At 39.4% G+C, this 23,818-nt stretch overlaps 1 protein-coding gene across 16 annotated transcripts in view; it reads right to left on the bottom strand.

Moving 5' to 3' along the window:
• Hdac9 (histone deacetylase 9) overlaps positions 1 to 23,818 on the bottom strand; it is an 888,277-nt gene that overhangs the window by 29,449 nt on the left and 835,010 nt on the right. For all 16 annotated transcript variants that reach the window (XM_040743251.1, XM_040743249.1, XM_040743250.1 and 13 more), the window contains 2 exons: positions 17,556 to 17,689; positions 3,994 to 4,078 (listed from right to left, as the gene is read on the bottom strand). In XM_040743251.1, coding sequence (XP_040599185.1) covers positions 3,994 to 4,078; positions 17,556 to 17,689 — 219 coding nt within the window. The remainder of the gene's footprint in view (positions 1 to 3,993; positions 4,079 to 17,555; positions 17,690 to 23,818) is intronic.

The following is a 23,818-nucleotide window of genomic DNA, read 5'->3' as shown; positions in this document are numbered from 1 at the left end:
TTAGAAGACCCCGCTTCTTACCATGCCATACAAAGGGGTGGGGGACTTCGGGGTCGTATAGGTACTCTAAGCTTGAGCTCGGGTTTTAGGAAAGAATGCACACATATGAGGGCCCTGTATCCTGCTCTGGGCTGACTTTTCCTGGCCCTATTTTCTGGTGATTACTTCTGTGCAATCAAGTCCCAGGCTCAGATCTGAAATCCGTGTCCTCCAAGATTAGTTGGGGAAATGATAGCACGAAAAAGTAGTCTGTGTCTTCCCAGAAGGACTGACTCATCCTGGTGGGTGTGGAGCAGGAAGACATGTGCTCTGTGTGTTTTGTTGGTTCTTCTCAATTCCTCTGTAGCAAGGGTGCTTGGCAGGTATAATTATGCTAAGCTACCTTAAAAAAAGCAATTTACTAAATAAAAAAGAAATGGGACATGTAATTACTAATCTATTTGCGAAGCACCCATTCATGCCAGTTACTACACAAAAGTTTCAACAATTAGGAGAAAACAAGCGAAAATACCATTGAAATAGCGTGTTCCGTGAAGAACATAAAGCAAAGTGAGCGTATGTTGTGGGCCTTCCTCTTGAAGACTGAATATTCTTCCTTCGCCCCTACACATCACCTTTCTTTATCTGTTCTTCCACCGATAGACAAAGCTCAGGCTTTGCTCCTGTCTCTCAATTATTCTGAATAGTGCTGTGATGAACATGTAAATACTTATATTTTTGCATCTTTTCACAAATTACTTTTGATGATATCCAGTAGTGAGGTGACTGAAATAATATCTATGGTAATTTTACTTTCAACTTTTAAAGGAAAAAACAAAACCTTAGAGTATACGTCGTTAGCCGTACACTCCCACTTGTTTACGAAGACGGTTGCTCTTGAGCTGAAGGAGAAACCTAAACCAGAATAGGACCACAGGGATGATCCCGCTGCAGAATACAAAAAGGCACGCACCCAGGCAGTGGGCCAATGCTAATCACAGCGTCTAGCACCTGCGTACCCTCAGCTGGGGGGCTCAGTTCTCAAAAAGAAATACACAGAAGGCCTGTCAGCACCTTTCCGTGTGTCTTGGGACAGAACTCTCTAGGAACTTGCCTGAATGTTTCCCACATGGTAAGGCCTGCTTCCTAACGTTTATATAGCTTCAAACTGCAGCACAGAAGAGTCCTTCAGAACCTGGGCTAGAAGCGAGGCTAAAACTCAAACACCTCCTTGAGCTGAAGGGAGGACCCCTGTAGGGCTCAAAGACAGGTATGCAGGACAGCATGCTTGCTCCTTAAAGACAGGCTGCTTTTAGATTCATTTCCTAGGTGTGAGGTCTACCGGATCAGAAGGACTCCTGTTCCCACCTCTTTTCGACTGGACTCAACATTCTTAGCAACGTTAGCAGCGTTTTAACAAAGAAGGGGTCATTTTTTTAAAAAACCTGAAGATATGTAGCCAGGCTTGACCCTTTTCCATACAGAACCAGAGATAGATAGAGTGGTCAAGGGTCCAGGGTACACCAGGGCACTTAGTGTGAAAAAGTGTGATTTGGACCAGGGAGAAATAAAGGAAAGAATACAGCCGTATTTTGTGAGAAACGGAGTATTGTGTATTGAACTCGAAGCTCACTGTTTCAATTTCCCTAATCAATATGAAGTTTCAGACCCTAAAATATTAGCTTTACTTTCCTGTTTCATGGGCTCTCCTTATTTTCTTCTCATCCATTTTGTTTGAAAGAGCAGCCTAAAGAACACACACACTTAGAGTCGATGGAAATGCAGCAGTATCAGGGCCACTGTGTAGAAGGACCAAACATGGGCATTCCAAGAGTGGAATGACCACAGGCCAAAGGGCCATGGAGCCCAATTCTTTCTGGCTGGATTGTGACATACACCCTTGCTCATTTTTTTCCCATTTATTTTCCATACGGACCATAATCTCTCCTCCCTCCTTTCCTTCCATTCTCTCCCTCACCTCCCTTCTGCCCCCACTGGCTCCTTCCAGTCTCCATGGCAAACCAAGTTAAAGCAGGACCAAGCTTCTCCCCTGTGTCGAGGTTTGGCAAGATAACTCAGGTTGGAGATTGGGCTCTCAGATGCCAACTCAAGTCCCAGGGACAGGTCCTGATCACACTGCTCCAAGCCCCACAGACAGACCAAGCTTCACAACTGTCACACGCATGCAAAGGGCCTAGGTTGGTCCCATGCAGGCTTTCTAACTGTCAGTCCAAAGTCTATAAGCTCTTTGGAGATCAGGTTAACTGTCTCTGTGGGTTCCCCAGGCCTTGAGTCCCCTGGAAAACTGTGGGAGTCCTGTTGAAGAGAGAGAAAAAGGACTACACACCCTTTCTTTAAGTAATAACTATGAGACAGGTTCCCTAGCTTGGTCTAAGACTAAGAACAGCTCCCTTGAAGCTAGGGATACATTAATCCTCGTTGAGTTGTATGTTATTTGGTGGTAAAAACTCATGAACGAAACTACACTGAATACGTCAGAGGACAGACCATGAGCTCTTCGCTGGCACCGAAGACTGGTTCGAGAACCACCTCCTCAGATCTGCCTCCTCCTTTGTCTCAGCTTGCATACTGCAAGCCTCTTCCTTGCTGAAGAAATGAGCTGCCCCTTTGTCATGGCCTCTGCACCTCTAGAGAACACTGAGCTGGAGTTAGACATTTTACACTGCTTCACCAACCGTAGCACAAAATCTGCGGAGCCAGAAACTCTGCGACTTCTCCTCTTCTTTGTTTCCCTTGTCTCCCTCCCCACTCCTTTTTCCCAACCTTTGTGACTTCACATAACAAAGCCATCCTTAAACACCCGTTGTAGTGTTGCTGTTGTCCTCTGAGATACACCAGAGGTATTTTCTGTGAACACTCTATGTGTGCAGTGGCAAAAGAATCCTTGGAAAAGAAAACGACGCACCCCAAGACTGAGCTCTCTCTCTACTCTCAATACCCTGTGCAGGGATTTTGGATAAGATGGGATGAACAGGAGAGGCCTGCCAGAGATCACCCAAAGAGTCCCTCCGAGGGACCCAGGGTGGCATTCACATGACCCTCCTTATCTCCTCTCAAAACGAGAGTCGGACGTGAACAAGCATCTCCAAGCTTGTCTTTGGAGGCAGTCAAACTTGTGCCTTAGCTTTATCCCAGTAATTTTCTCTATGGCATTTGATTCTTATTTTTCCATTTTCTGAAACTCTGTGACATTCATCACTTACTCCTGTAGTAGGTAGTCAACAAGGCTCCGTGAATGCTTATAGCCCACATTCCAGGCACTTGTAACACAGAAGGAGGAGGCTTACCTTGCATTTGTGTATGACATTATTGGTCCCGAAAGAATGGTAATACAACACCACTCACACCTCACACCCTCATCTCTTGGTCACTGTTGTGCAAGAGAAGATGGACTCTAAGATATGCTGAAGGTTTTTCAGTCAGATGGAAAACATGCTTCTATAGAAAATCTGCAAAGCTGATGGTTTTTTTTTTTGACTATCCTTAGAGCCTACATTTGCCATTTGCCATTTGCCTTTGTGCTAACCTTCATGTTAATCTTTAGTGTGGGAGGTTGATGTCTGTAAAGGTAACTGCCTAATAAAAAGACCACCTTACCATGCTTGCCAAAGTTAGACTTCTTCGTAATTTTCCTTCCTCGCCAAACTTAAAGCCAGAACATGACTGCCAAATCCAACACATTTAGGAGATGACTCCCCTTAGTTAGAATCACTACACAGTTTACACTGTTGTAGTTTCTAAATTTAGTTAGCTGTTCTATGTCAGCGCTTGGTGTTTGAGATGATCTTAATTGTATAGGAAGTAGGAGACAAAAATGATCCCAAGTCTAGATTCTGAGTTACGACAGCAGTGTAAGATAAGATCATCAGACAGGAAAGCAAGACATTTCAATAAAAGCAAATTAAAATAACTCTGTTTCTTTGTGCTTTAATTCTCAACAGGATTCCAAGGAACCTGACCTAGCAAAAGACGAAAAGGAAACTGAAGACCTACTTTGGATTTCGGTGACCCTCTGTAAAGAAGCGGCAGCATTTGTATTCAGGGTCTGGTGGAGGACATCTTCCTCAAGAGGCCCCAGCTGCAAGAACAGGAGAGAGAACATGGTTAGAACATGAGGATTTCACAGTGACCAGCACAGAAGCAAAGTGAGCAGTCTCGACCTCAGAGGCCTGCTCCAAAAACTGATTAACATTTTGTAGACATCAGGTCCCCAAGTGCAGTCAGTTATACTTTGTGTCCATATAATTAAATTCCAAGGAGCTTTTCTATTGGTCACACGATTGATGCATGAAGTCCCTGAAGCAGGTGCACATCTCTGTGTTAGCCATTTAAAATCAGAGTTATTTGTGGGATTTTCTGTAGGTTCCTCACAAACAGAATACCATCATGAAGCTATCTGCAGCTGCAGTAGGTACAAAACTCTCAGGGAAGTTCCACGATACAGAGTGGACAGTCTATTATCTGTGTTTCGCCAATGCTTTTAAATGTAATCATCTTAAACATTAAATACTTCCTGGTGGAAAGTCATGAGGCATCTGTTCTTATTCTTTGAATAAAGTAGCACCAAAACAAACAAACAAACAAACAAACAAACAAACAAACAAGAACTGTCTTTAAGAAGCCAGAGGAAAAAGAACAGCACAGATCCACTTAACATTGACTTTATTCAAAACCACACCCATGTCAGCCTCAAGAACGGGATACATCCCTTCCTCGCAAATCTATCATGATCTTCTGGAATTACACTGATTTTTCATGGAAGAATTCACAAACATTGCAAGAAATGCAGCCGAGCTTCTGATAATTTATGGAGTATCTCTGTCAGAACCAAGTCTGGTGACAGATCCTAGACACATGGTGAGGAGTATACTGCAGAGTAGGGAACTTGCAAGGAAAAATAAACATCTAGTTTTCAGGACACGGAAAGCAAACTAACGATAGTTGTGAGACAATGAACCCCAAAATAGCTGTTTTCCTAGAAAACTTCAAGTTAACAACCTCCAATAAGAAGTGGTGGTTAAACACCACCAGTGGCATGACCAGGAACTGCTGTCAGCAGATGGGCCCGAGCACAAACTCATCCAAGTTTCTTCATCTGGAGGGAAACTTAAAAAAGCTAAGGGATTATACATTTCCACAGCATATGTGAGTGAATCTCATCCCTAGGGTCTCTCAGAGTTGATTATTCCATGCTTCAGTCATGGGATCCAAAACAATAGCACCTTTCTTCCAGATGCCACAGGATAACAGAGTAGCTCGGGGGTATTTATACATGAGTAAATTCACTAAATATAACTTTGTAGAGTGTTTTTCTTAGCTGCCAAAGAAAAAGCTCTAAGACATCAAAAGCGCTGTATGCAGCACAGTTCAGGAAGAGGAAAAACACCGCTGGACCCAAGTGTCAGCAAACGGTTGTGAAAGCTTAAACACTTAAGTTTTTAAAAAATCGGTACTTCAGAATGTGTCTTCAGGAATATGTCATCCTGGTAATGCCCTCTCATCTCAGAGGCAAGACTGAGCCAAGAGCTGCAGGGTTCTTGGAAAATGCTCTCTGAAGGAGTAGACAGGGTTGGGTGAGCCACTTTGCTTACACAAAAATGTTCCTCCCATTCACGTCTTTCTCAGGACCTAGAGAGACATAATTTTTAATAGCAATAAAATATTTTTGACACACCACTTCATGTTAGAACTTACGCGCAAGATTGGCACAGCTAGTTCTTTCCAAAACCTTCCTTGTGACTTCAGATAAAAAAAACATGCTGACAAACTGAATGGTGTTGGATATTGGAGAGAAAACTAGAGACAGATCACAAATGCAAATACTCCAATTTTGCAACTGGAGTGTATTGAGGTCTGTGGGCTTGTTTTTAAGTCCTGGGTAATATAGAAAGTATATGTGGTTCAGAGTGTTGAGTATGAAAACACAAACACATCTAAACCCACAATTTAGAGTTTTCAGCAAGACGGATAAAGCTGTGCCTCCTTGTAAAGCAACAGAGAATTAAGGAAATTAAATTGATCATTTAAGCCTCTCAAACCATTTCCCTGCATGTTTTAGGTGGCTGTCATTTGAGGGTTTAACCTTCAGTAAATTGCTCCAATTTGTTTCATTTTGAGTGTGTACACACAGCCAGGGCTGGATTCAGAGAGTTCTCAATGTGGGCTCTTTATTTTTCATCAAGTAGGCTGTGGAGATGGCAACAGGCAGTAGTCTCTCCACTGGCGAGAAACCAAGCAGTATTTACAGGCTGTTTTCCTAAAATTAAAAACCTGAATGCAGGGACCCAACATCGAGGATGTTTTCAAGAAGAATGTGTTGATTCAATCACTCAGAATTATGGACACTAAAGCCATCTGACTGGGGCATCCGCTTGATAAATATTTATGAATATGGGTTGTTACTAGTAATCTAATAACTAAGTAATGGAATAATACTAAGTAAACAGTCATTTTTAATAAATTTGGAGCAAACAAGAATACACGGTAAAGTTATGTTATGTATTTAGCTTGGCCAATAAGAAGTAGCAGAGACGTTGACTATTGAGACTAATCAGAATTACTAAGAGATAAAAAAGAATTCTAAGCAAGTAGAGAGCAAGGAGTTACACAAAGACAAGGGAAATCCAGATGTTAGAAGTCTCTCACGCCAATCATGCTGTGGGCGAGCAATTCCATTCAATAAAGATAATTCTCATGAAGTTATTAAGATAAATTGTAAGTGGGGTCAAGACCATGATGGGGAAACCACAGAGACAGCGACTTAAGATAGCTCATGGACTCTAGACTGACACCTGGGGACCCTGCATGGGACCGAAGCAGGCCCTCTGAATGTGGGTGCTGGTTGTGTGGCTTGTTCTGTTTTGTGGGGGACCTGGCAGTGGGGTGAGGACCTACCCCAGGTGCATGCACTGACTTCTTAGAGCCCATCCCCTATAGTGGGATGCCTTGCCCAGCCTGATTCTGGGGTGACGGGTTTGGTCTCGCCTCAACTTGGTATCCTAGACCTTGTTGACTCCCCAAGGGAGAACTTACCCCCTCTGAGGAGTGGATGGGAGGAAGTGGGGAGGCAGGAGAAGGAGGGGGAGAGGGAATTGGGGTTGGAATGTAAAATGAAAAAATGTTTTAATTAAATAAAAAGATAAATTATATAATTTGAATACAACCTATGGACACACAAAGCTAGTGAATGATCATTTTCTATGTGTAAAATATAATTATAAGCATTCCTTACATAGATTTAGGCTCAGTGGTAGAGTAACCTATTCTTTACATCTTTTACAGAAAATTGACGTATTATATGGACAAAATTCAGGTATTTGTTCAGTTTCACCTGTCACATGATTTCCAGGGACAACAGCTATTTTAAAACACCAGCTAGAGGCAATTTAATAGGGAGACTTAGAAGCCATGAATTTGAGAGGGGGTGGAGAAACTTGGAAAGAGGATCAGTGAAATGATGCAATTTTATTGTAATTAAAAATTCATAAAAAAGAAAATCAAAAAAGTTTTTAAAGCAATAGTAGGAATACAAATAGAATAAGATTTTTTAAGTATAAAAATTAAACTTTAGCCCAATTTGGGACAAATGAAAACTCACCATATGTAACACTGAATACACTGATATAGGTAGATACTTATTTTTGTGTCCAAAAATATTTAAAGCTTTACTGTGCAGGTACATGACTTGAATTACTCTAGGTGTTTGGTAAATTTGATAGTATGTCAATAAATTACCTATAAGTCTATTTATTACCAATTAACTGATTTTTTAAGACACTGTCCCAATAAAGCTCAGGCTGACACTAGATTCATGATTTTTCTACATTCTTCTACCAACTGTTGGCATTACAGGCATGTGCCGCCGTTCTCAGATATAAATTTATTTAAAAATTTCTTAAAGGTAATTTTATCTTTCAGAGACTTCTAAAGATCACTCAAAAATTTTCATAATATGGAAGGACTTGTTCAGGTTTTCCTCATGTTTATGTAGCTACATAAAGTCTGCATATACTTCAACTTTATTCCTTTTAGTATTTTTGATATACTTTACCAACTTTTCAAATGAATTTTAAATTTTCACAGGTTTTAGTTGAATCTTAATCGACCATTATTCTTGCTAAACTTAAGTATTAAACACACTTTAATGAAAATAATGTGATGGATTCCCCCCCCACAATCATATGTAACAGGAAGAAGCTCCCCCATTCACTCCTCCCTATACAGTCTTCTTGTTATCTCACTATACACTTTAATACCAACGTTTTACTGTTCAAATGAAGACTGACAGTATTGAATACTTTTTATTTCCGAGAAAAATTTATATTCCACCACTGAAACGCAACTTGAAAAAAGTCCATATCCATTAAATATAGTATAACTATAAATAAACTATAGTAGTCTCCTAATGATGATAGTCAATGCTATAGGAAATACAATATATTTATTTACCAGAGAGAGAGAATCACACAAGCTGGGAGTCAGTAGCGTGGCCGGCTCCCAAAAGAGGAGGTCCTTTTTCCTTTCACTTCCTTTTATCTCTACCTGTGCTAATTTAGTTGTCACCGCCCTCATGGGTGGATAACTGTGGGGTTCACTCCTACAGTCTCCTAAAAATTCTTTTATGAAATATAAAACCATAAAGTGGTGAAAATGAATGGGTTGCAGTTATGTACAATGAGAGAGAGGATTCACAAAATATTCAGAAAAAGACATTATTTATATAAGATATATATATATATTTCCCTTTTATAAAGTTTACAATAGGAAAATTGGAATATGGTGTCAGAAATCAGAAAATAAGTTACTTTCAGAAAGAAGCCAATGGATCTGACCACCAAGAACTTAGGTTCTGTTGACCCAACAAATGGCTAGACATGTGATTGAATTGCTTATATTTGTATAGATTCCTCCATGAGTATTATATTTCATGCTTAGAAAACGTTGGAAATACTAAAATTTCCTTCACATGCTTAATAATGGAAAAGGTTTCTGTGTGATGACGCTCATAAGAAACAAAGTGTGAATGACTTGGTGCAAAACCATTATACTTCTAGATACAGCCCAGAAGTTCACTGGCAAAGAAAACCAAAAGTCTGTCTACAATATTCGAGCAGCTCAGATGCGATCCAAAAGTGTCCAGTTGTAATGATCAAAGGGCTTGTGGAAGAATATGATGGCAAGTTCAAGAGGATCAGGAAGCAGGGATGCTCACTTGGTCTTCCTCACTGATGAACTATTGATCATCAATTCCCCTGGGAGGAGGGGTTGATGCTTCAAACTCTACTCTCATCTAAATAATTGCTCAACAAGGACTGCAATTAGTTGCGTATGTTTAATTTGATTGTATAAGAGAGTCTGGTTATAATTTTTATCCACACTGTGACTCAGGAGCCACTCATTCTTGAAATGACCATTGTTATTAGTTTGAAGTCAATACTATTCATCACCAAAAATAGTTTGCAGGGCTGAAATCAGCATAGATTGTGTTCAGAATGGAGTCACAAGGATGAGGTTTTATTGCTGTTATGCTTGCCCCTCACCTCTGTGTGGAGGATGAAGGACAATGTCGCCACAGCACTGAGGAAACATCTCTGTACAGCAGCAGGGAACTAGTCTTGCAGGAGTGATTGTAGGACAAAGACTGAAAGGAGCAGCCACGGCTATCCAGTTCCTGACGCCAAGGGTATTCTCCCACATAGCAGGAAGCAAACAGTGGACTAGACTAGGATTACTGGCAACTGAGTCCCATGTGGTTTTTCTTCTCATTTTTGATTTCTGCATTTTAATTTTAAAAGGCTTGTTTATATAGCCTAGTCTAAGCTCAAACTTGTGGTAGTTCCTGATTACAGAGTTTTCATGACTTCCTTTTAGTTCCATTGAAGAGATCAGCACAAAAATGTGTTTCCCTTCTTGCGTCAGTGATAGGCTGGTAGTATTCACAACTGAGATGTTTCATTTGGCAAGTGGGGTACCACACTGTTTCAGCCTGCCCCTGTGATGTCACTGAGCTCAGAGTGGCTAGAGCCACCCAGAGCTGGTCTCCAGGATCCCATGGAGTTGCCACAGCAGTGCTGAGGAGACACTTGTTCACTGATAACTTGAGCAAAGTTGCTCCTAGTGAGATGCTTTCCTCAGCAACTGAGCTTCTGCTGCCTCAAAGTCACATGTCTCTGCATTCTTCTGTTGTTGTTATTGCAGTGGTCATTGTTTTACTCCAGAGCATGGGCATGTTCATTAAAAATTTCCATGTTCTTCATAGAAATCCAATTCGTGATGATACCATACTTCACTTGCCTACAGGTATTGCCTGCTTTACTCCTCTCAACTTGGCCTCTCCAGTATCAGAAACAAAGCAAGAACATCCTGCTAGAGCCATCTGCGGTTCCAAGGAGACTCACTGTCCTCATTTATGGTTTCCTATTGTAAAACACACCTTTTCCTTCGATACTAACTTGTCAAAATCTTACAATGAAAACATGATCAAGATTAAATGCTCCTTTTTTGTAAAGCAGTCCTCCATTCCTATAGACAAAACAATTATCTCCACATTGCACTCTTAGGATCTCTAACAATGTCTTCATTACTATTGCTCAAATTAGAACCTTTAGTCACACAATAGATGCCCATTAAAAGGCAACATAATGAATGGGCAGGGACAGATAAAAGCATCCTAAGATGTTTAGCTGTTTATAAGAAGTGATTTTTTTCTTTTATTGGTAACTATAACCCATGATGTCTTCAAACTCACAACCTGCATTTCTTTTAACTCTATATGAACAATCCAGACAGAAATGACTCTTATCATTTGTTATTGGTTTTGAGTTATCTGGATCATGAAGCATTTCTTGAAGCAGATGGTTTGACTTCTCATACGCATCATGAATAGAAGAAACCAGTCTCACAGGCTATATCTATATGAGAGAGAATATTCAACTAATATTTTCCAAAACCTTTTTACTCCCTTTAGATCACACAGACAACTGCTTTTGGGGTATAGACAGGTATCAAAGTCTAAAAGAAGACCATGGAGGGAGATGTCACTCTGGCATATCATGTACTTTCTCTCATCCTCTATTCATGAATTGCCACCACTTCAGATCTTGAAAGTATTCCCAGATTCACACCAATTCCCGAGTGGACTAAGCCTCAGTCATACATAATCTAAAAGATGAAAAAGAGAGCAAAACAATGTTTGTAATGTAAAATCCAATACAAAACCCCACTCCAAAAGGAGCAACTTGGACAACAACATCTCAAGCATTTACCTCAGGGGTAGCTGTCAACACCCATGAGGAATCAGTTAAGGGGACTTTTTTTCCAGCATCTTTAGAGCACAAAGTCATCTTTAAAAACAAAGGCTTCTGCCGGGTGGTGGTGGCACATGCCTTTAATCCCAGCACTCGGGAGGCAGAGGCAGGCAGATCTCTGTGAGTTCGAGGCCGGGCTGGACCGACAGCCTCCAAAACAATACAGAGAAACCATATCTCATAAAAAAACAAAACAAAACAAAACAAAAAACCAAAGGCTTCTTTGTCAAAAATCAGGTGTTCATAGGTGTGTGGGTTAATATCAGGTTTTTCAATTCAATTCCATTGGTCTATCTGTCTGTTTTTGTGCCAATACCAAGCTGTTTTCAATACTATAGGTATGTAATAGAGTTTGAAGTCAGATGGTGATGCCTCCGGAAGTTCCTTTGTTGTACAGGGTTGCCTTGGCTATCTTGGGTCTTTTGTTTTTCATATAAAGTTGAGAATTGTTCTTTCAAGGCCTGTGAAGAATTGTGCTGGGATTTTAATGGCATTTGCATTGAATCTGTAGAACGTTTTTGGCAAGATTGTCATTTTTACTATGTTGTTCCTACCTATCCAAGAGCATAGGAGATCTTTCCATTTTCTGGTATCGTCTTTGATTTTCTTCTTTAAAAACTCAAAGTTTTTGTTACACAGGTCTTTCACTTATTTGGTTAGTGTTACCCCAAGGCATTTTATGTTGTTTGTAGCTATTGTAAAGGGTGATGTTTCTCTGATTTCTTTCTCAGATGCACCTTTATACAACAAGGACACATGGTCAACTATGTTCATAGCAGCATTATTTGCAATAGCCAGATCCTTGAAGCAACTTAGATGCCCCTAAACTGAAAAGTGGATAAAGAAAATGTGGTACATTTACACAATGGAGTACTACTCATTGAAAAAATGCAATAGAATCTTGAAATTCTCAGGCAAATGGCTAGAACTAGAAGAAACCATCCTGAATGAGGTAACCCAGTCATAAAAGACCAACAAGGTATGTACTCACTCACATATATTGATCTTAGACATAGAGTAAAGGATTACCAGTCTAAAATCCATACCACCAGAGAAGCTAGGAAACAAGGATGACCTTAAGAGAGACATACATGGTCCCCTGGAAAAGGGGAAAGGAACGAGATCTTCTGAGCTAATTGGGAGCATGGGGCAGGGGAGAGAGAGTTAGAAGAAAGAGAAGAGGAGAAGAGGAGGGAAGAGGAGGACATGAGGGAGCAGGAAGATTAAGTCAGGGGAAGATAGAGGAGAGCAAGAAAAGAGATACTATAATAGAGGGAGCCATTATAAGTTTAAAGAGAAATCTCCCACTAGCGAAATGTCCAGAGATCTATCAACAAGGATGGCCCCAACTAAGAGTCTAATCAATAGTGAGGAGGCTACCTTAAATGCCCTTTTCTGATAATGAGATTGATGACTACCTTATATGCCATTGTAGAGCCTTCCTCCAGTAGCTGATGAAAACAGATGCAGACACCCACAGCTAAACATTGTGTTGAACTCCTGGAATCCAGTTGCAGATAGGGAGGAGTGATGAGCTAAAGGGGTCAATACCAGGCTGGAGAAACCGATAGAAGCACCTGACCTGAACAAGGGGGAGTTCATGGACCCCAGAATGATAGCTGGGGAAAAAGTATAGGACTGACCCAGACCCCCGAATGTGGGTATCAATTAGGAGGCCTGGGCAGTCTGTAGGGCCTTTGGTAGTGGATCAGTATTTATCCCTAGCATATGAATGGCCTTTGGGAGCCCATCCCACATAAAGGGATGCTTTCTCAGCCTGGACAAATGGCGAGGACCTAGGCCCTGCTCCAAATGATATGACAGTCTTTGAAGATTCTCCATGGGAGGCCTCACCCTCCCTGGGGAGCAGAAAGGGCATGGGATAGGGAGTTGGTGGGAGGTAAGGGAGGAGTAGAGGGAGAAGTAACTGGGACTGACATGTAAAACAAGCTTGTTTCTAATTTAAATTAAAAGAAGAAAAAGAAAGGCGATCTCCACATTCAGTCACTGTCTGTGATATCCCAGTTAAAGAAAAAGCAGCTGCATGTATTTAGAAGAGACAGTCGATATTTTTTTTAAAGGTGTAGGAAAGGAAACATGGAAGGAATGAAGAAAAAAGGAAGTATGGAAGGAATTGAGAAAGGAAGGAAGGAACAAAAAAAGATAAAAAAGGAAAGAAACCAGAAATCAAACATTAATGGGTTAGGGCAGTCTAGAGTTTCCATCGTCATCTCAGCAGCTTCCATAGCTGTGAAAATATGGATTTACCTTTCAGAAAACTTCCTTTCTTCCTAACCAGCTTGAAACCATTATCTATTCTCTTTGTTAGGCCTATGACCTTTTCGAGCTCGTGTTCTCAACTCATGACTCAAAGCTTCTACTTCTTTGCCTTGCTCACTAGAAAGTTTGTTCTGAGACCAGATTCCATAGGCACCAGAAACTGCTAAAGCTCTTCTATCCTCTACAGCAGATTCGTGTCAGAGGAAGCAACGGGAGGCATGATTATTGGCTTTGTAGAACAGTAGTTGAATGTGGCCTTAAAGAAACTGTATGTTTGACGATGTGGTAATTCACGGAATTGTACTTATGCTTTCCCAATCAATCTAATGGTTTTTCTCATGTAGGTGTTTAGGTTCTCAAACTCCAGGTTGGAGTTTTTAATAGAATGTCAGTGAAAATGTTCAAAAATATTCATCATAATTTGATTGGACTGATAAAATCCAGTTATATACTTGGCCAAGAATAAATTTAAAAATAAAGACTTGTAGCATGATTTTAAGAATCAGTCTCCTCCTAGAATTTTCTGCACTGTGCTCAGATTAGTTTTAATCCAATAGTATTTTATGTTGATTGACCTTGTACAAATTTTTTTAAAAGAAAATTTGGATGTTTTGCTAGGTAGATCATTTTCAAGCTGACACTGTTTAAAAAGAAAAAAAATGCCTCTTTAAGGTACAACGTTTACATAGCATTTTTAAAATATTGGGTTCTGGTGCCGATCTATTGTCTACAATGACATCATCCAATGGTCCTCGCTGATCTTACAATCTTTGGGGTTAGGCAATTTACATTATTTTGCTAATAAGTTAGAAGAAGCAGCAGCATTTTGCTGTATTGACAAAACCTGGCCAAGAACAACAAGAAAAAGACATAGCATTTTAAAAACTGGCAAATGTTTATGAAGTCTAATCCTCTACACATGGATAAATACATCTGATGGAGTGCAGAGTCCCTGGCAAAGGCCCTCTTGACCTTTCTAATTTGAGCTCAATTGCATGCTCATGGATGGGAAGCTTGTTGGTGCTGTCACAGTTTTATGCTCCAGCTTCACTACATTTTATAATTTGTAAAAGTGAAATCCCAGATAATAAGTCATAATTGCTCTATTAATCACTTGCAAGGGGGGCTTGTAGGGAAATTGGGATTTTTAAATTGCAGTAATTGGTATCTGAAAGACCTCATTTTTATTTTCTTATCCAGAGATTACCACGTAAAACTGTTGTGGAAATTGCATGTAGGTATTTTTGTTAAACGGTGAGGTACATGTAATATGCCTTATATATTATTTTTTCTGCTGGAATGAAACTTAAAACGTCAATGTAGTCACAATGACTTTTGACCTGGAAAAAATACCCAAAGCCAGGCGTTGCATTATAAATTATATTGTCAATGAAAGTGTGAACTCTTTGTTTTTTGAATTGTTTCAAGTATTACGCTTTCATTTCCTCTTTCCAAATGAATTATAATGTACAGCACGCTTGTATTTTTCCTCCACTATTCATTTTAAAAGTCCCTGTTTCTCTCTGCTTTGTTCTTCTGGGTGAAGAAAGACCCACTGCAACAAAATTTACCTTTCAGAGTTCAATAAATCAACTCCATCTGTCATTCCTAAAGTATCCTGTAGGAATTCTATATCCCTAGAATCGTTAGAAGGAAACAACTGAAACAAGACTAAATTTCCCTTTCTTTAGATTAAATTGAGCAAATTTTAGGTTTTGCTTATGCGATTGAAGACAGCCAGTCAAAGAAGACATGATGTCAATTGGGTTATTACAATTGCAAGAGAAAACTTACTAAAGGATGTCCAGACAATTGAAGTCAGTTAAATAATCAATATACCTGTCAAATAATTTCAGTTATTACTTCCTGGGTTTCACTGATTAACCATCTCTACACCCCCATGCTCCCCACCCCCACAGACTATGACAGCCGAATGATGCTTTTATCCTCTATGTCAGAGGATATCCTCTATGATCTTCCTTGAGATATGATATCACTGGAGAGATTATGCCATCTTCACCCGAGATGCTTTTTGGAAGTGTGAACTTGGTCAAGTACAGAGATTCCAACGGTAAAAAGACTCATCTCAATGGCTGCATTGAAAGAGAGCCACTAAACTTGTAGTTTCTGTCTATGTAGTTGGAAATGTAGTTTGCTTATGTTGCTGGCTAATGTTTCTTTCTAGGCAGGATAATCACCTGTGAAGTCACAATGCACAGCTCATCCTGGTTTTTCTTGTGGAAACTGCCATTCTACTTAACTAAAACACATTCAAAGGCGTTAAGCTTACAAAAGCCATTTAAAGGCCATACACAGCTGGTCCAAGAAACATTCTCCGGGGGCAAGCCGGGCAAGCAAATAGATACGGAACTTTGACAGTTCCTGGTTGGCCCCCACCCCACAAACAATCCCACACTGTGTTTGACATTATTAGTGCACAACAGTCACAGAAAGACTGTTTTAAACAACTCTTGGCCCCTGTGAAGGGAAAGAGCGGCCTATTGATGCTAATCATGAAGCAGTTACAGTCTCCTAGCTCATTGCCAGGAGGGTTTCGACAGTGGTCTGCACTCTGTCTAAAATTAACATTGCTAGACACTTTGTCAGTGTCACAGGTATTTTTTTCAAATTAAAAATATATGTACTTATTCAATAAATATGGCAAAATAGTTATGTTATAGCAGTTTAGACTCACATGGAAATGACAGCAGTAAAAGTTTCGCACTCAGTGTAGAGAAGAAAAAGTACAATTTTCCATAAATATGCATGCAATATCCTGAGTTTTTGTTAAAAAACATGAAAGGTAAGTTTCAAAGTCAATTTATGAATAAGAAAAACTGTATTTCCAGTTCAAGTTCACGCTCCCAAAAGCAAAAAGGAAACCCAAAGCTAACTCATTGAACTGCCACACATTCCTAATTCTAACCAGTGTATAACACCTTGTTCAGACCTAGACGCAAATGTCCAAGTGACTAAATACAAAGTCTGTGGAGCAATTAACAATCTGTACTGCAAGTTAGATATGCAAGTTCTGGTTTTAAATCTATTGCCTTGCACCTACCTATATAGCAATAGTAGAGTCTTCTAGCTTTAGGAGATTCCCTTTGACTCTCAGAAAAATAGGACACAATCTCTTCCCTAGCACAAACATTCTCAAACGATGGAAAAAAATCTTAAGGATTTTTTGTTTGTTTTTTTGAGCCCATTAGCTATGTCTTCTTTTTATTTTATTTTTATTTAAATTAGAAACAATCTTATTTTACATATAAATCCCAGTTCCCTTTCCCTCCCATTCTCCCATGCCCACCACTGATCCCCCCATCCTATCCTCCTTCTGCTCCCTAGGGATGGTGAGACCTTCCATGGGGGAATCAAAGTCTGTTACATCATTTGGAACAGGACTTAGGCCCTCTCCCATGTTTTTAGGCTGAGAGAGTATCCCTTTATGGGGCAATGAGCTCCCAATGTCCATTCATACATTAGGGATAAATACTGTTCCACTGCCAGAGTCCCCATAGACTGCCCAGGCCTCCTAACTGACACCCACGTTCAGGGGGCCTGGTTCGGTCCTCTGACAGCTGGGAAATCAGCCTCGGACAGAACAAGAATGTTTTTAAAAATGGCTTTATTTTTCTGACTTAACAATCATGCAGGAAATGTCAGAAATTTTTAAAAGATTAATTTCATATTAAATGATTCATTGTTCATCTGATAGGCTCAGTAGACAAAACATTCTTCTCTGCAAGAGTTTTCACTGCTCAGTTTTCGCCGTGTAAATAATTTGATTGGCAGGAATGCTATGTGGATACTCTACCTGGGAAGACAGGACAGCGTGTCCCATGAAAGCACAGAAACTTCTAGTGCCAGTACCGAACTTTCTACTGTTATAGGTTAAATAGTAATCCTGAAATTAAACACACATGCGTCCTCCACTTCCCTCCCCGGATACCGTGTACTCTTTGCTTTTACCTCATTTCCTAGAAGGGCATTTGTGCAGGCTTCAGACGCATCACAGATGGCTGTCAGATCATGTCCTCCTTCTAGAGCCAATGCCACACGCCCACCAGCCAGTGTCATCAACTGCTTCGTCAAATGACCAAAGCCTAACATAATAAAGACAGAGCATTCCAAAGGATTAAATCACAAAAACGTTCCAGTACACAACAGTGATCGAGCATTCATTCTGTTAGAGTTCTGTCTCAGAGTTTCTAGTGCTACTTCATGTAACATCCACATTATTATCTCCGTGCTTAGACCAAGGACATGAAAGTCCAAGATCACACAGATAAGAAATATCACAAGACTTGCATTCTTCAATCTGTCTCTTCACCAACAGACAGCAAAGCCTCACCTAACAGGAGTTGTAACCACCTGATGACAAACTTGGAGATGCTGTGACTGTAAGTCAGTGATAGAGTGCTTGATTAGGACGTATGTGACCCTACGTTCCCTTCCCCTGAAATGCACACACACACACACACACACACACACACACACACACACACACAAACACACACAGCATTGATGTTAATGGGTAAACTAGCCCCTGTTTGCCACGTACTTCTTGTCTCCACCATTAACTCTTATTATAAAAAGAAAGTTTGTAAACTGCTACTTTAACTATTAGATATGGCCCAATTTTTATTGTATTTTGTTATAAAATATTTGATAAATGCAAAATATATAAATAGCATCTATACATTAATAATCTACAAATGAATTGATAACAATCTCACTTGTTTCTTAAGGAAAATATGCTGTCACTTCTGGCAGAATCCTGTACGTGTCATTCTCCAATAGCATCAGTTCTCCTCCATGTGGGAGTCAGGAATCTGAGTTAGCTTTTTGAATTCCATTGTTTTCCTTTGCTTAATTCGCTGGCCTTCGAACCTTCATATGTGTTAGCTTGCTGTCCTCATGAATCCTGTTTTCTCCACTCTGTTCATGCACGAAGCTACAGTTCTTGGTGTATAGTAGGCCAACTCATCTCTACAGAGTTTGCTTGCCCAAGTTTCTATCTGATAGATATTTGGTGTTGTTACAAAACTTCTAAGTTTCATTGTTGTTATTGCAAATAACATTGCTAAGAATGTCCTTATGAAAGTCTTGTGGTACACATATGTAAGCATCGGATGGAGTTGTGGGTTAAGACTCATGGAGTAATGCTGGATTGCTTCCAAAGAACCGTCAGCCACACTCACACTTGGAAGCAGTGCACATGAAGGTTCCAGTCTGCTCTACCACACCCTCGCCAGCCTTTGCTGGGATTTACTAAGCAAGTGGACGAACAATGCCTGGTTACTATGGTTTCATTCTGTACAAGGGAGGAGCTTTCTCTTTCTAGTTTTAGTTGGAGTTACTCTCTAAATTGTTGTAGAATTTGGTTTAATTTTTCCTCTACATAGACTGGGTTTTTCCTACAATTTGGGAATATTGTGAGTTAAAATGCCTCACCTATATTTCTAATATTAAGTCATCTTTGTGCTTATGACATTAAGTAAACTTTCTTCTGATGCATTATTTTTTGTATGAGCCCAACTGATCTAACTTAGGGTTTTTTGATCTATGTTCACAAATATGGATAGTTTTTAATCTTTCATTCTCGAGCTGATGAGAGACCTGTGTTCATTATCTGACCTAGAATATTAGATAGGTATTTCCTTTTAAACCATTTAGACTCTTGACAAAGGTTTTTGACTCTTGATTAAATTTTCGAAGAATTATAGGTTCATGCTATGTCTTCTTCAGTTGTACTTTTCTATGAACTCACTCTATTATGCACATGCACAAACGTATTGAAAATCCAGTTATCATTTCCAATTCCAATGTGACGTGTAAACTTTTCACCAGTATCTCTTAAATTCTTCCATGTTTTCCACCTTGATTTCTGTGCTAAATTTTCTCTTTTTATATGGACACTTTTACTTCAGAACTTTCAAACATTTTCTTTTCAGAAATTTACAGCCTATTGTTTAGAACCATTATTAACTTTAAGAGATTGTATTGTTTAATTGCAGCATTTCTATTTTTTATATTTCATAATTTCCAATTTACTTTTTAGATTGTTGTTCCTTGATTGGATCTTTTATGCACTTACTGTATTTTCTTCAGCATGTTTTACTTGCTAAATCTTATATTTAAATCCTTTCAGTTTCGTTCCTTTCACTTTCCTATTTCTGTTTTGTTTTCTTTTGTTTTTATTTTTTGTCTCTCAAGCTCATATACAGTTTATATAAGAAAAATCTTTGAAGCCTGATGCGATGGACAGAGTGAGCACACTCCCACTTTCCTCAAGTTGCTATGTTGGAATCCTAATCGCCAAGGGGATGGTAACCACAGGGGGGCCTTGTGGTAATTAGGTGATAACCCCATGGATGAGATTAGGACTTTCAAAAAAGGGAACTTCAAAAAGTACTCCAACCATTTGATATTGTTTTTGTTTTCTTTCCGGATTTTTTTTTGACACATGAGGCTACTAGAAGTTGTAAGTATGGGAACATTTCACTAAAACTAATCATGGTGGCTTCTGCTACAGGCTTGACAATGAGAAAAAAATTCAGTTGCTTTTAACCCATTGTTCTATTATACTTTATTGTATCAAAGGTAACTATGACACCTAATTGAATGCAGCATCTGTCTTACCAGCCAGGTAGAGTATAGTTTGTTTTCTTCTGCTAATTGCTTAAGATGCTGTCATCTAGATCCATTTTACCATCTTGGACTGCAGGCTTAATTTAAGATGTTGATTCTTCACATTTATCATAAATATGGACTTCACGAGGAAGATCTGATTTTTTCACTTTACGCTCTCTTTCCTTCTAGCTTCCTTTTCCGCTGTTGATCATGATAAATCAAATAGGCTAGCAATTTTTCAGGAGCTCTTCTCTTTTGACATGGTCTTTTGTTGTTCCTCATCTGAAATCAGATCCATCCTCCATTATAGGATCACACTTTGGCTGCTTTCACATGCAAGAAACAATGTTCAGAAAAAGAAAATTTGGGAATGGATACTCTAAAGTAACCAACATCTCTAATGCTTGCTGAACTTCCGTCATCTTTTAATATGTCATCAATAAATATGTGGTACTTTTTTAATACTCATCTTAATGTTTTAAGATAATTCAATGTCAGATTATTTGAAAACACCTACTCTTTTATATTGCCAAATTGGGACATTCTTGTTCAATATTTTTTAACTCATCATATCATACAAGCCTGTCCATTTGCAGGAATAATTGCACAGTGAGTGCATAAACAAAAAAGAATTGTTTCAGTATAACTTTTCTCTTTTTTTTCGGGTTTCTGAACTCACAGGGGGAATTTATTCAAAGCAGTTTGAACTTTACAAATAAACTGATAGGGAAGTACAGATTGTAACCAATATACTCATCCTTTTCACATTACTGGTTTACACTAGTATTTTAAATTTGCTACAATTTTTAAGTTAATAATGATGCATTATTATGAGCTCAAGTCTACAATCATGCTTCCTACTTGGTGGTGTACAAGTCTGTGGAGTGTGATAAATGAAGAATTTCATGTATCCACCATCATAGTATCACAAGAAATAGTAACAACTGTCCCAAGATCCCATTTGCTCAACTCTTTGGCTCTTCTTTCTGCTCAGCTCTTGCTAGTCAACTGTCCGCCTGCTCTTTACTTTGGTCATCTACTTGATGCTTTCATGAACTCAAAAATTTTAGCTTATTTTATTGCTCTTTCTAAATCAAAGAACACATGATTCATTGTCCTCTTACTGAAATAGCACATATTTGAAACACTTTGTACATATCTGCACATATCTAAGATTAACACTGCAAGGATAAATTTGCACATAGAAGTACATGCTCTAAAACATGCTTGGGCTGCTTTTTCTCTAATACTTGCTTTTCTCTGAAGTATTGTAGTCTCATACATGAAAAGAAATCCCCAGAATTTAGATGGTAGAACAAAGTTAGAACTGATGGAATGGTTGAGTAGTAAGAACATGAACTTAACTGTAGTTGCTTCCATGCAAGAACATCAACAACAACAAAAAAACCCAATAATAAACAATATCATCTTAAGTTTTGGAATGAATTGAGGTACTCATTCAATAAACAACTGTAGGGTTTTCAGATGTGGTTGGCTATGGGCCCTATGAGACCATTCCCCTCCATGGTCATAAAGCATTGTAATGTCAATTTTAACCATGTGACTACTATTTGGGTGGAAGTCAAAACAGTCACTTTCCAAATGTCCAATATTCTTATATTGTTGCAATTTTTCCTTTTTGCTTTTATAACACAGTATCTTCTGTAACTTAATCAGGGCTATAGTGACCATTTTCATGATAGAATTCTAAAACAAGACCATGTACTACATGTTTCATACTGAATGCTCCTAGAAGTTGGGAATTCAGTGATAAAACTCCCATCGATCAAATCAAGTTGCATGCATTTCTCCAGCAGAGGTAGAGGGGTCCCAGATGATTCAAGCTCAGTTTTACCTTTGAGAATAAAAGAAACGTCTCATAAAATGCCAAATTTAGATGGGATAGTAAAAAGTCGAAGGAAACAATGAAATGAAGCTAATCTTTGATCTCATTCCAAATTGCTCCGTTTACCTCCAGGCTTTGTTTCCACTCACATGTTGCCCATGTGATCCCTGGAGTTAGAGATGGCAACAGCTGAACTTCCGTGGTTATGTGTCGACAAAACACCAAGTCCAGCAAAGAAATAAAAGCTTTAGCAACCTAAGTCAGCAATTCAGGAAGAAGCTCCCAGTCTTATCATCCCAAGTTCTTCTGTGTTCATTTCTGCTGCACAGGTAGGAAGCATGGCAATGACAGCTGAGCAGTGGCCAACAACAAGACGTCACTTTTCAGGACACAAGAGTTGTAGTAGAAGCTAGGCCTGGACATGCGTCCATGTATCTGATGGTTTAAAAACTAGCAACACAACTTCATGTCATCATGTAACTTTTAGATTCACAAACAACACAATAGTTTTCCTCACTTTTTTGCAGCCTGCAGGAAGAGAGAGCACCCTGCATGTGAGAGCTGGTGGATTGAGTACTCAGTTGCAGAAAGTTGTCTGTGTAACACAAGGCATAGCTGCCTCAAACAAGCAAGGCTACAGAGATGGATTGGAGTCACAAATGTCCCTGTAGCTTTGGAAGCTTGGATCCAGAAATACAGAAGTGAGGGAGTAACTACTATGTGGACAGGCCCAGATATTGATACCAAGTGACTGGAAACTGTTCTAGACAGTTCCTCTGTTTCCCCTAGTTTCTTCTGTTGAATTCAGTGAGAAACATAGTACATGTATGTATTTGTGTTTTCCAAGACAGATTTTACACCATTTCTTTTGAGGTAACCTTGTAGACTAAGGTAATATTCAATACTGCCATGACAACGGTGTTTAAACAACACTATGCTATATATTACATTATATTACTACACTGTATACATTATAGACTGTATGTATCCTGGTTGTTATTGTTGTTAGAAGGAATTTACATAGTATGAAATTATAAATGCCAGAGTGAAGATACAAGGAAACAAATCATTTCTCTTGACAAAACACAACTGGATTAGTTATTGTTCTCAACATTGCCAGAACACCTGACAGAATCACGTCAAGGGAAGAAGGATTTACTCTGGTTCTTGGTTCAGGACGACAGTCCATCACAGGCAATAGGCAACATGGTAGGATTGGCTTACATGAGGCAGTAGTGTATTTGTGTGGACAGTCAGGAAGCAGAAAGTTCTTGCCACAAGACTAGCATACCTATGACCCTTTGTCTTTGTCCCCATTTCCCCATGTCTGCCTACTAAGGCCCATGTCCAAAAGGTTCCACAACCTTCCCAAACAACGTCATACTCTGGGACCAAGTATTCAAACTCATGAACCTTTGGAAACATGTCTCACTCTGTCTACAACAGCTGAGCTGGAAAAGTACAGAAACTTAGACATGACTGCTACAGTGATTTGGAGAAGCCTTTTTAATTTAAAATCCTGCTCAGTTCTGTTGATTTAGTAGAAGAAAATGCATTTTTTCCTTAAAAAGTGTCAAATCAGTTTGGAGGCCTGAGCAATCTGTGGGGCCTCTGGTAGTAGATCAGTATTTATCCCTAGTATATGAACGGACTTTGAGAGCCCATTCCATATAGAGGGATTCTCTCTCAGCCTAAACACATGGGGGAGGACCTAGGCCTTGCTCCAAATGATGTGATAGACTTTGAAGATTCC

Source organism: Mesocricetus auratus, unplaced genomic scaffold, assembly GCF_017639785.1.
Source record: "Mesocricetus auratus isolate SY011 unplaced genomic scaffold, BCM_Maur_2.0 Super-Scaffold_15014, whole genome shotgun sequence".
Taxonomy (NCBI): Eukaryota; Metazoa; Chordata; class Mammalia; order Rodentia; family Cricetidae; genus Mesocricetus; species Mesocricetus auratus.
This window is presented reverse-complemented; position numbering and strand designations above follow the sequence as displayed.